This window comes from Sipha flava, unplaced genomic scaffold (genome assembly GCF_003268045.1).
Source record: "Sipha flava isolate LNK unplaced genomic scaffold, YSA_version1 332_pilon_pilon, whole genome shotgun sequence".
In the NCBI taxonomy this organism is placed as follows: domain Eukaryota; kingdom Metazoa; phylum Arthropoda; class Insecta; order Hemiptera; family Aphididae; genus Sipha; species Sipha flava.
In genome coordinates this window covers 65796-79630 of record NW_020273022.1, presented here as the reverse complement: position 1 = coordinate 79630, position 13835 = coordinate 65796, and the positions used below count along the sequence as shown (strand labels likewise).

The 13835-nt window shown below is 24.7% G+C and overlaps 1 protein-coding gene and 1 pseudogene across 2 annotated transcripts; both read left to right on the top strand.

Annotated features, from left to right (window-relative positions):
• The first annotated feature begins 818 nt into the window (after window positions 1-818).
• On the top strand, window positions 819-2079 carry LOC112687130 (annotated as a pseudogene).
• Window positions 2080-4408: 2329 nt separating this feature from the next.
• On the top strand, window positions 4409-12675 carry LOC112687122 (adiponectin receptor protein-like). 2 transcript variants are annotated; one of them, XM_025559680.1, is made up of 9 exons: window positions 4409-4681; window positions 4759-5036; window positions 8376-8532; window positions 9510-9575; window positions 10093-10363; window positions 10481-10661; window positions 10719-10906; window positions 11560-11753; window positions 12378-12675. In XM_025559680.1, exons 3-9 carry the CDS (start codon window positions 8380-8382, stop codon window positions 12504-12506), a joined length of 1182 nt encoding a protein of 393 aa, XP_025415465.1. In that variant the 5' UTR covers window positions 4409-4681; window positions 4759-5036; window positions 8376-8379; the 3' UTR covers window positions 12507-12675. The 2 variants fall into 2 exon arrangements, with proteins under 2 accessions (XP_025415465.1, XP_025415467.1); XM_025559682.1 differs by lacking the exon at window positions 9510-9575 and having other exon boundaries at window positions 4409-5036.
• The last annotated feature ends 1160 nt before the right edge of the window (window positions 12676-13835 follow it).

Sequence of the window (13835 nt, the reverse complement as noted above, 5' to 3'; positions counted from 1 at the left end):
ACTACTTGCATTTTGATAAGACTAAAACAATATTTATAATTAATTATTAAATAATTCAGTTGATTATCTTTTTTAAAGAAACTTACATTTTAATTGTATAACTAATTATATAGATTATAATGTTATTTATGAATCATAATATTTATAGTTGTAACAAAATGTGTTCAAAGTACAATATAGATCATTGATTAATTTATTTATTGTGATAGTATTTAAATCTATGTATTAACTATATTCTATACATAAAGCATTTATATTTTTGTTGTTTAAATTGAGTTTACAATAAAATTAAGTAATATGTAATATTGCTTTAAATTACTTTAATTAAAATGAGGTGATAATTTAATGAAAATTACCCCTGTGATAGAGATCCCAGATTTATTTATTTTTTAAACACGGGACATTTTAAATCATACTTGTACTTGTAATATACATAGATATTAATTAGGGGTTGGTAGTAAGGTGGTTTCAAAATTAAAACATTATGATTTGGCTATACTGCTTTATAAAAGTTAATTTTTAATTTTTAAATAGATTTCAATATACAATATAATAGAATAATAGAATATCTTGAAAAATTGTTTTTATTTATTATTGAGTTTTATTATTATAACCAAATGATTATGGATGTGTATAATGGATGATAATGGAGGTATGGTGTAAAAATAGAAAAACTGGAAAGGAATTGAGAATTTGGTGGTGCAAATTAATAGAAAACAAAGAAATGGAGAAGAGAAAGTAAAAGAACAACTGTGTAAAATGTTGAAGAAAATATAAATTGGGTATGGAAAAAAATTTGTGTTAAGAATATAACAATAATGGTTGTTCATGAAACCGAAAGTAATAAGCCAGAAGATCAGAGAAAGAGTTTTATTGTACCAGTATTTAAAAGCAAAGAAGACATACTGAAATGTAGGAACTATATAAGATTAATGCAGATGAGTCATAATATGATGATTTGGGAAAAGATTATAAAGAAGAGAATAAGGAGTGATACATTAATATCAGATAATCAGTTTGTTTTTATAACCGGAAAATCAACTATGGAGACATTATTTTGTGTTAGACAACCGGTAAAGAATTTTAAGAAAAAAAAAGAAAAAATTATGCGTGGTGTTTATAGATTTAGAAAGGCTTATGACAGAGTGCCAAGAAATGTTTTAAAGTGGGTATTAATGAAAAAAGAGACTGTTGATGTGTGTGTAGGTGATGTAGAAAATCAAGGCAAGTTGAAGGTTAAAGACAAGGGTGGACAACCCCAAATAGTTGGAAGAAAGGTAAAGGAGTAGAAGGAGAAGTTAATTTATTTTTATTATTAATTATTTTTTTAGGTGTATCTAGAGATTTGGCTTTAGAAGTGGTCACTAAAGTTGGATTGACAAAACAAAAAGATGAAATTGCAGATGTAATTTTGAAGTTATATGACTTGTTTCTACAAAAAGATGCTCTCTAAATTGAAGTTAACCCATATGCAGAGAGTATTTCTACTGGAGGATATAAGTAAGATTTAAGTGCATTCAATTATGATACTTTTCATAATTTTTATAATTTATAGATTACTGCTTGGATGCTAAATTTCGTTTTGATGACAACGCTGAATTCAGACAAAAAGAATTATTTGATTTGCGTAATTGGACTCAAGATGAAAAAGAAGTAGACGCTTCGAAGTTTAATCTTAATTATATTGCACTTAATTGTATTTATTCAAAATCAATAAGGTTAAACAAAAATATATTATTAAATATATTCATATATTTTAAACAGGTACTATTGGTTGTTTGGTAAACGGTGCTGGTTTAGCAATGGCAACTATGGATATAATCAACTTGCATGGTGGTAATCCAGCTAACTTTTTGGATGTCGGAGGTGGCGCTACTGCTTCTCAAGTAAAAGAAGCCTTTAAAATCATTACATCTAATCCTAAGGTAATATTTATTTTTAAAAATGTATATTATAAAAATTTGAATCATAAGACTCACATGATAAAGAATCAATTCTCAAATCATGGAGTTTTTTTTAACAGATATTATATTTATAGTCATCAAAAGCTGTAACTTTCTGTTATTTCAGATGCAATAAAGAAATGTATGCATTTTCTATTTCCTATGTACCAATCCAGTATATTGATTTGATTAATATTTTGAAAACTTATGTTATAAAATCTTAAAAAAATGTCTTTTTTTTTCCCCTCTAAGTTCACCAATGTTCAACCAAAGTTTACCGATTTTAGATTTTAGTTTTTCAATATTAGATTCTGAATGAAATATATTGGTTTTACCATAGTGTAATTAGTATAATTTGAAAGGCATTTCATAATTTTTATAGTAATTCAAAAAAATTTGTGCTGTTTATAGGTACATGAAATTTTTGTTTTTTCCCAAATTTTCATTGGTTATGGTTTGCTAACACTATGGAATGACATAATAGTGTAATGTGTTTGGGATAACCAGTTAATAATGATGTAACAATTGTTATAATAGCATTTTATTGTATTTTGTATTTTATTTTATTGTATTTTACTATCTACTAAAAACCATTCTACTAATACATCAATGAACCCTAGAAATATAAATTGATTCATCCAATCTCTTCCATTCAGATTCTTTGTTTTCAAGATCATTGAATGGGAAAATAGTTTTCCAATAAATACTTAAACATTTTTATAATTCTTTATAGCTTAAATAATTATAAATTCGTATTGTTTTTTAGTGTAAAGTTTATTTTGTGATTTGCTTACCTATGTACACAACAAAATCTTAATAAGTATGTTATGTTTCTTTTTAGAACTTGGATTTTTTATCGTTTCAATCTAAATGAGGTGTCCTTCGAGTCCCGGGTAACCACTTATAATATTTTTTGTTGAATTTTATACAATAAATGTTTAATGGAATAAAAATCAAATTCATTTAATTTACATAAAATATCTTGAAACTTTTAAATCATTTGATTAAAATTAACTAATAATAATTAACTTCTAATAAATTTTGCTCATAGAATGTAAAATATAATTCAATTTAAATTATTAACTCTAATTTTGTTTCAAAATATTCAAATTTTAATTCATTTATTTTTATGTTTCTTTTTCAGAACTTGGATTTTTTTTTTTTTGGACCGACCCAAATCAATTTTCCTCCGGGAGCCGGGGATCCTCTTTTCATTTCTGCTTCTGAACTCTACACTTTGAATATTTAATGGTATAAAAATCAAATTCATTTAATTTACATAAAATATTTTATATCTTTTATATCGTAGGACTACTATTAACTAATGCTATAAATAGATATTATTTTATACAACTTTTTTACCAATTTACAGTTTACTTTTACATTATAATAAATTAATAGCTATTGGTGTATAAAAATAGCATAGTTTACAAAACTTTTCAAACACCTATCAATATAATTATTTAACTATCATAATATTTGTATAGTTGTATATTTTAAGTTCAAAGCGTAATAATGAAACTACGAATAAATTACACGTCATCAATAATAAAACAATTTTTTTTTTTTGACTCAGGGGGGGTTTGACCCCCCCCCCCCCCGTGAGTACGCCTCTGATTAAATCTACAACAAATCTTAGTATTTCACCGGTTAATGTATTTTATAATCAAAATAAATTGTTGTATATAAAAAAAAAATTGAATTTTTTTTTTCTACGGCAAACCATGATAGTAACAACGATGAGGTAGATAATCTATGTCCAATTTTACTTGTCTTATTCTTTTTACATTTGTTAACTATTTCCGTTTTTAAAAACTACATTTCTTACAATTTTTTGTTCAAAATTTTTTTTTTTTTTTTTGTAGCTTCTACAGGCCATTAAGGCCTTTCGCTGCTTCTACTATGCCTCTCCATCGATCTCTGTTTTCTGCATCCTCAATTATTGCAGTTTCATCTTCTAATTTTGTTCAAAATATATTTAATAATATATAGCCTTAACTTTTCTTAAAACACTTGAGTAATGTATCTGGGAATTGATTTTCTTTATTTCAAAATAAACCAATACTATTAAATTATTTATAAATAAATACTATTATATATTAATAATCTCAAATATTAATAATCTCTACCAATAAATATTTAAGTACACGTGACGTGCTGATGATTAAATAAATAACAAACGTAACAGAGTTATTCAAATAATGTACTGGAGCAAAACATACATTTACAAATGGAAATTGTTTAAATAGTTAACTCCGAGATTTCGAAAAACTTCTGCAATCGTCGAATTGAAAATGTTATACATTACAATTTGTAATTATGGTGGAATTCGCAGGGATATATATAAGGATATTATCGCTATTGACGGCGCCATCTACACGGCGTGCCAGCTTAAGGCTGCCATTGGCGGACGGGTCACCGATCACAGGTTCGCGTTATCTCGTACCTCACCGCCTCGGGGGGTCGTAAATACCTGCAGTAGCAGCGGCTGCTCTGGACAATTATGTCAAACGTTTCACATTATTGAACACCGTATTGTCATTTATATTTTTTACGACTTTCTCGTCGGACTTCGAAAACGTAAACCGGATTCTCCTAAAATAAGTTCCTCTAGTAATTATTTTCATCTGAAAATTCGTCTAGTTACGCACTCCGATCGCGTTTTTCGACACTGCGCTCGCCGGTCGACAGAAAAAATAATTATTGTCACGACCACGACGGCCGTTCGACTTTCATAGGTTTTCGTCGTTTTTTTTTTTCTCCCTCTTTTTTTTCGTCGGCACCGGTTCATCAATACTGCTTATAATATTTTTAGATTATTTTTACACCAATCATTAATTGATAACGAAGTTAAAATTCAATACACGGTTTTCTCGGCACCGTGGACGTTTGGACTAAGTCAGCTTACGTAATCGTTCGTCGTCGTGATAACGTGTCGCAGTAGAATTTGACGGGGGGCACACGCGTCGCACAGGAGACACGCAGTTCGATCGCCGCCAAGAAGTACGCTGAGTCGTCGTGGTCGTCGACTTCGTTTTGGGCGCATGGTTTCCCAGCCGGACGTCGGTGCTCAATTTATCTCCCGCACAACAGGTACGTCACAGAATAGCCGACGATGATCTTACTGTAACGGCGACGTCTGCGGTTCCGAACGATCGAGGTGTTACGGTAGGCGAATGACCTCTGGCAACTGGTTTACCGAATGTTCCGTTTCGGACGTTTGCGTGCGGCGTAGTTCATGGCATCCGCGTGCTATGGGGCCATCAGTGAAACCCCTCTGTCGATAACGCTATGGGTTGATATTGCGGTCAACTGGTTAGACGTAGTGATTTTAGTAGTGAAAACCAATTGGCAACAACAGTCGTTTCATAAGGTTTTTCTTAATTTGTTATAAACGGTTCCAGGGAATTGCAATCCTGGTTTTTGTTTTTCCATACAGGAGAGAATAGCATAGAAATTTCCAGATTAGCACGGTATCCTCATCAGCTGGAAACTTTTCTTCGGAATTCTATTCATTCTCTACTATATACTTAGTTTTCAAATTTAACATTTATTAAATGAGCTACTAATACTTCTTTTCAACTAAATCTTGACATTTTCGATAATATTAAACTTTTACCTTTGGGTGATTCTTTAGTGAGATACCTAACTAATATTCAAGCTTGAAATATTTGTGTACAATAATTCATTAATTCCATTATACAAATTATTATCAAATAATATTGGTTTTATTTTATTGTTTTTTTTTTTTTTTCACCGGTGTATCTTTGAGTGTTATTCTTCTCATATTTTCAGTTTCTAACTTCTTAAATGTATTATGTCAGTTCATACTTTCCTGAATCTTCTCTCTTGAAGTTCTCTTTCCATTATTACCCGTGCTATTTTATTCTATCTCCTATTCTTGCTCTTAACAATTGTATCCTTTGTCTATCAACAAAGTTTATCACTATCGCTAATTCCACCATATTATAAAGTTCTATTAAATTCCTTTTGTCAGTTCCTAGTTTATTCAAAAGAAGGGATCCATGGATTTTCCAATTCTTCCTACCTTCCATACATTTCAACCTTCCAATTCTGAGATATTCTCCACTTTCAAGTTTTTGATATTGATTAATAAACATTATTTTATTTTTCTTTCAACACTGGTTGTATCAGCTGTGCCTGAAGGTGGTTCAATTTTTTACAATTGGTTTTTATTATTTTTATATTAGCCTATGTGCCTTCTGTTCTAAGTTATGTGTTTTGTTACTTTGTCTTCTATTGTTCTAAATTAGTTTTTAATTTTAAATTTTAATCTGATAGTTTTTATAGTTATGGTATATTTTCTGTGATTTATTCTGGAAGCTATTATAATTAAAAAACCATTTATTATTCAGATTACTCAATAGTTATATTCCTCGTTATATTCATAGTATGATAGTATGCCTTTATTAAATTATTTGTTTGAAACTTTGTTTTTTATGATTAAAATGTACCCACATATATAATTAATATTAATAGGCTTGACAAATGTTTAGAAATATTAAATTTTAATAAAAAATCAATTAAGTATGATTATTAATAATATCTATAATTGATTTATTTAATTTAATATTAGTACAAACATATTAAATACTATTCATAATAGTAAAAATGCTCGTTAAAATCAATGTTTAAAAAAATAATAAATAAATTATTATATAACCATAACATTTTAAACTATGTACTTGATTACTTATACAAGTTTTTTATTACTTAAATTATTTTTTAATTAAGTAAATTAAATTGTTTTGTAAAAACTGAATGCAGTGGTGTAACTGAGAAAGAACCTGGGGGGGGGGTAATATAATATATTTATTATTACCAAAACCCTGACATCTCTCCCCTTCACCAGATAAAACATATTTTTATTGTATGTATTTTATACACTATATCTAATTATTTTATTTTACATAAGTTTTTTAACTCATTTTATGGTTTAAATAAACATAAATTGTAGGTAGTAGGTACTAGGTACCATTATTGTTAAATAATATCCATAAGAGTTCATTAATAAAAGGTGCTATTGTACTGTTGGATTATCTGGGGGGAGGGGCATAATTATACCTTTATCTCTTAAAAAATGGTCAGAGGAGGCACTTGCCCCCTTGCCCCCCCCACAATTATGCCACTGACTGAATGTTTTATTTAAATCATTGCAGTTGATACTATTATAATTTTTTATTAATTAAAATATGGTATTATAAAAAATATTTTTGATGAATTATGAATCAGTTTTCACCAAGATTCTCATTTTTTTTTTATAAATTAAAAAATTAATTTTAATAATTTATTGCATACAATTTTTCTCATATTATTTAGTTAAATTCAATGAATTAGTGTCACTTAAAGTAATTAGAACTGATTTGATAATTACAATTGGCTGTAAATGAATTGGTAAAATTTGATTTCTATATCATTTTTTGTATTTATGTATTGTGACTAATGCTTTATATTAGTGATTTCAAAATATATTTCTCAGTCATTGAAATATATTTGAATATTGTTTATTTTATTAATCTTTATGATTATAAAAATTGGTAATTGATTAATTTAATAATTATAAATAAGTATTACTTTAAAAAAAAAAACTTAATAATTTTTGAAATTATGTTATGTGTAATGGCAATAAAATATATAAAATTAATTAGGTTTTATTGCTTTAAGTTGGTATCATTATTACATAATTTTTGTTCATAAAATTAATCAGATATCAATAAACATTATTTTTTTTATTTTTAGAAGTTTTAAATTATATTTGAAGAATAATACATTTTTAAAAACAAAATTTAATTTCTTACAGATTTATTATATTTATGTGAAATACATGATTTTATTTTATTTCAACAGAACAAAGTATTTTTATTTCTTTAACTATAAGCAAAAAATTGAATTTGCTTTAATTTTTTTTTTTTTTTTTTTTGTATATTTACTATTTTATTAATTTATAAAAACTTTAACCCGATTTTAAATTAAAAATATTAAATTAAATTATTGTTGTAATTATGTTAATATTAGGTTTTAAATTTATTATAATTCTCAATTATTAAAAATTAGTTTTTTTTTGTATAATAGTATATGGTTATAGTTTTAATAAATTAAATGTTAACTTTGATAGGCACAATGTTTGTACTATTTTATTATGTACCCCGTTATGTACATATTTTGCCAACAAATATGAGCATATTTTTTCAAGGTTTTAAAAATTATAGTTAACATTTACAGTCTTTCAGTAATAATTCATGTATAAATATTGATTTAATAGTGGAAAATTGATTTTAAAAAATTTGAAGGTTAACAAAATGTCAAGTTAGACTTAACATTACAATATCAAAATGTGTTATCAGCATAATAAAGATTTATTTAACTTAATAAAAATAAAGTCTTCATAAATCAAAATATTGATTATTATAGATTCATGAGTGATATAGAAACGGTTACCAAGATGTCAGAAAGTGTTCAGACTGAAACAATAACACCAAATGAAAATAAAGTTGCCGATACTCCTTCAACTGCTAAAAAAAGTAGTATTCTTAGACATCGTAAAATACCTTCTACTGATTTAAATAATGTAAGTATATTTTTATTTATCGGAAAAAAAATGTATATTATTCTTTTATATTATACTCAAGTGACTAATAGATTTATTTAATATTTTTTAATAATAGTATAATGTTTAAATTAACATAATATTATGTTGGCTTAAAAACTGAATATTAATTTCTTTAGGAATCAGATTTTATAGATTCATTTAAATATAAGATAAATAATATTTATTTATAATGTTACTAATATGATTAATGGATATTTTAAATAATGATTTAACTAAGACTCTATAGTTTTATAATTTGTGGAAAAAATTAAAGTGTCACTTCCGAAAATATTTAATTAAATGTAATCTGTAATTTAAATTCATTCATATTTATTAAAAAAAATTAAACAAATATAAGAGAATCAAAACAAAATGTATTAGTTAATATAATTCTATGGTTATAATAATTATATAATTGACTACTTTTCTGATTTTTTTAAATTTATTATTTTTAATCTTAATTTGTTAAAAAATATATTATCTTTATACATGTCTGATTATTTTCATGGTTAAAAAATTCTCATTTAAAATTTGTCTATGCTATTTAAGGGTTTTAATTATATGTAACGATGTTGTCAAATATTATTATCTAAAAAAAATTATGAGGTGACGAGATTATTTATTACTATTGTTTATTTAAAAGATTGTTTGTGGTAACAACATACTACTTTATATACATATATAAACATAATTAACATAAAAAGATTTATATTACATGTATAATTACATAATATAAACCTACATTTTATTCTCTTCTTTTAGTACATTTAAAATAATAATATTTATATTTAACCGTTAACATTTTGAAGTCTTTTAATCTTAGAAAGTTACAATATATTAGTTAGTTTTATTTTTACCTTGATCTCACAAGCTCCATTCCTATTAATTATATGTATAGCAAAAAAAAAAAATGTATGTTGAATTGTTTATATTATTTTTATGTGTATGTTTTATAGAAGTCTGATGAATTAATAGCAGAGAAAACCGATTTATTATCTGGTCCTTCAAAAGAAGACAATGATGTAAGGATATTCTTTTATCGCGTAGTACATTAAACATCATTCGCTATATTATTATTTTACTATGGTTAGATTTTTAATTAATTTAATAATCCTTGGCTACATAAGTCGGTGAGGTATATATTGTTTTATAATTTTGATATCTTTAATTTACAAGCAGTGGCAAGAAAAAAACTTAATAATTATGTTTGCATAAAGATTAAAGATAAACCATAATTTATTTAACAATGTTGAAGTTATGATAATAAATTAAGTATTTAATCAATAGTTAATTGTAATATTTGTATGTTTATTTAAATTATATTAATTTATATTAATTTAATTGATTTTGGATGATTGCTAAGTGATGTAGGGACATTCAGGTAGTTTAAATTGTTTGCTGTATAAAACATATTTAAAATATATATGACATTTAGTAAGTTTGGTAGTACAGGACTTTATTTTTATTTATTTTTATTTTCAAACTTATTGATTATTATGTCTACAAAATAATAATTGGTTATCATCAATTTTTTTTCAGATGGTATGTAATATATCTAATGAAACAAATGAAAACATGGATTCATATGGTACTATGGCTCAAGCAGAATTTCAACATGTTGCTGCTCAAGCTCGTGATCTTGGTCGTAAAATGTGGAATGTATGCCATTTCCACAACTTACCTCAGTGGCTTCAGGATAATGATTTCTTGCACACGGGACACAGACCTCCATTAAACTCTTTTCAGGCTTGTTTTCAATCTATTTTCCGAATTCACACTGAAACTGGAAATATATGGACACATTTGCTAGGTAATTAACGTAATTAAATTAATATTACTTGTATAAGTTAATACAATTTTTATTATATTGTTAAAATAAGTAAACATTTTTATTTTTTTTTTTTTTTTTTTTTTTATTCTAATATAGGTTGTATTGCATTTTTTTTTATGACACTCTACTTTGCATCTAGACCCGAAGAAGAATTATCATTTCAAGATAAATTAGTTTTTATTATTTACTTTATTGGAGCTATTACTTGTATGGGTTTTTCATTTGTATTTCATACAGTTCATTGTCATTCAGAAACTGTTGGAAAGTTATTCAGCAAGTAAATAAAATATTTTGATTATTTTAACAGGTACATAATTAATTACAAATTTATTAGATTGGATTATTGTGGAATCGCTATACTGATTATGGGTTCATTTGTGCCATGGCTGTATTATGGATTTTACTGTGAACCTTATTCATGGATACTGTATTTAGTACTAATTATTGCCTTGGGATTGGTGTCAATGATTGTAGCGCTATGGGACAAATTCAGTGATCCCAATCTCAGACCACTTAGAGCAGGTAAATTAATTTTAAAATAATCTTACATACAATATACAACTTAAGTAAATAGTTTAATTTAAATAATTACTGTCCATACTCAGGAAATATTTAGATATATGTTTATAATAAAAAGAAAACCCTCCTTTGTGTTAAATTTATCTTGATTTTATTCTTAGAAAATTAATAAAGTATATTTTATCATACTCATTTTATAAAACTTAAAATAATTTAATAATTGTTTTTAATAAATAAAAAAAAATATTATTTCATAAAACTAAAAATTTCTTTTCTTATATATTATGTAAACAAAAATAATTGTAAATTCTTTTCAAATTAGATTAAAATTTTATATATTATTTCTGTTACTTTAAAAAAGTATAAATCATTTAGTTGTAAAATTTTAAAATTAATTAAAAAAAATTAATTTACTTACTCAATATTGATTTTATAATATAAAATCTATGCTTCCTATCACAAATCCACCTTTACACCCTTATATTATCTTAATATCTATCTGATTTTAATCTATACAGTGCTTATTTTATTATTTTAAAATATACCTTTTAGAAAATATATTACTACCTAGATATAAATGTAGACAATAGTTTTTTAAATTTTTAAAATGTATAATTAATATATGTATAAGTGTACAATCAACATTTTATTTACAGGTGTTTTTACAACTTTTGGGTTGATTGGTGTTATACCAGCACTTCATTATGGAGCTGTCGAAGGATTTTTTTCGAATTTCACATTAATTAGCCTTGGGTGGTTGTTACTTATGGGATTTTTATATATATGTGGTGCTTTATTATATGCGTTACGAGTACCAGAACGATTTTTCCCTGGAAAATGCGATTTATTGGTAAGAACATAAGTTCAATATTATTTTTAATATTATTGGCAGACAATCTAGACGAATTATATTAAAATTGGTTTAATTGTTTATGTACATATTACATGTAATATTTATATTTAATTATTTGGATTATAGTCAAGTTGATTTTGAGAATGGAGATTTAAAAGATTGTTATTGGGATTGTGTAGATTGACTTTTAGTCAACATATTGCCAATTAATTAAATTTGTCAGACTAAGGATAGCCATTTCACAATTTCAATATTATATGGAAAATATATTTTTGTTTATAGTTATTTTAATTAATACATTTATTTTACTATTGAGAAAATTTGATATTTTATAAACAGAATTTTCAAATCAAAATTATTTGCGTTTTTACATTTTATACTCTATTTTATCCTACCTTATTTTTTAATTTTATTATTTAGTGAAACTTCTATGTAACAATCATGTTTAATATTTGTCCATATTATACTAGTTTTGTATGATAGTCCATTAAACATCTAATTATTTTACTTAATCAGTGATAATATAACAGGTCTTGCCCAATTTTCCATTACAAATTCAGCTATTGATTTATAAATTTATATTTTTATTAATTTTTTTTTTTTTTTTTGTTATATATTTAGTTCCAAAGTCATCAGATATTCCATGTACTTGTAATACTGGCAGCATTTGTCCATTACCATGGCATAACTAAAATGGCAGAGTACAGGTTGAGTAAAGGTGAATGTGAAGTACGACCTGCTGTTGTTTAGTACGAGTTTAGTAGGTGCATGGGCTTGCTTAAAAATATGCAATCATCTGTAATTAAATTTGAAAGAGAACACTTACTCCCATGCTGACATACTGGTTGAAATTAAAATTAAGTTCTTCAAATCAGTTAAAAATTTGTAATTTAAATACCAAAAACATCCTAAATAATATATTAAAATTTAGATGCTATTATTTTATGTAGTCTTATATTTTAATATTATTTCACTTAAAATAGAAAGTGCATATATTTTTACTACTTATGAAAAATTTTTACAATATATAAATTAAAAGTCAAGCATATAATACGTTTAAATCTTTTATGAAATTAAATAAGTTGGTTTAATTCAATATATTATTATGATTTTGGATATGAAAAAATATATATAATATATACATATACTATTATAGTATGTATATGTTATATATATAAAATATTACAATTGAACAAGAAAGTTGATTTAGATTAAAGTTAAGCCAATTAGTAAAACATATTCCTTAAGTATATCCAATTGTTACATACATTTTTTTCAAGGAGTACTTATATTTTGTGTATAACTTTTAATGTATGGTACTAATTTACTATTCAAAACTAACATTCAATACCATAAACACTATTATGATAATTGTGTATGCTCAAAATGTTTATTTGATGTACACATTTTCTACATTATTCACATAAAATCAAGATAAATAATATTTATAGGTTTTAAATATCATAAATTATATACATGACATTTCCACACATTAAAAAAAATTATGGTTATTCCTTTGTAATATTCGCTTGTTTTTGATTTTTTTTTTTTTAAATTAGACACTTATGTTAATTTTAAACATCTTTTTTCATAACTATGATTAAAGTATTAATTTTATAAAAACAAATCAAAATGTAGCTATTAAAAACAAATTACAATTTTTCTTTGAAATTAAATTATTACATTTTAATATTATCATGTTTTATGATTATTACAAGATGCCTTTAAATATTATTAGATTAATTTACATGGACTATCAGTTTTTCAAATTTTTTCTGTTGAAATGTATCTGAATTTCATAGTTAATGTATTTTATTAAATTTGTCCAAAAAAAAAAACATTACTATTGTAAAAATAAAGAATATTTCATTAATATAATAAATAAATATATATATATATATATATATAATATTTATATAAGTAAATATACATTTATAATATATATATATATATAAATTCATATAAAATTTGGTATATTGCAAATTGCTTTTAGAATCATAATATGTGTTAAATATTTGAAAACACAATTAATTTACGTCCAAGTAATTCGGTAGATGATTATTATTGTAAATTAGTTTT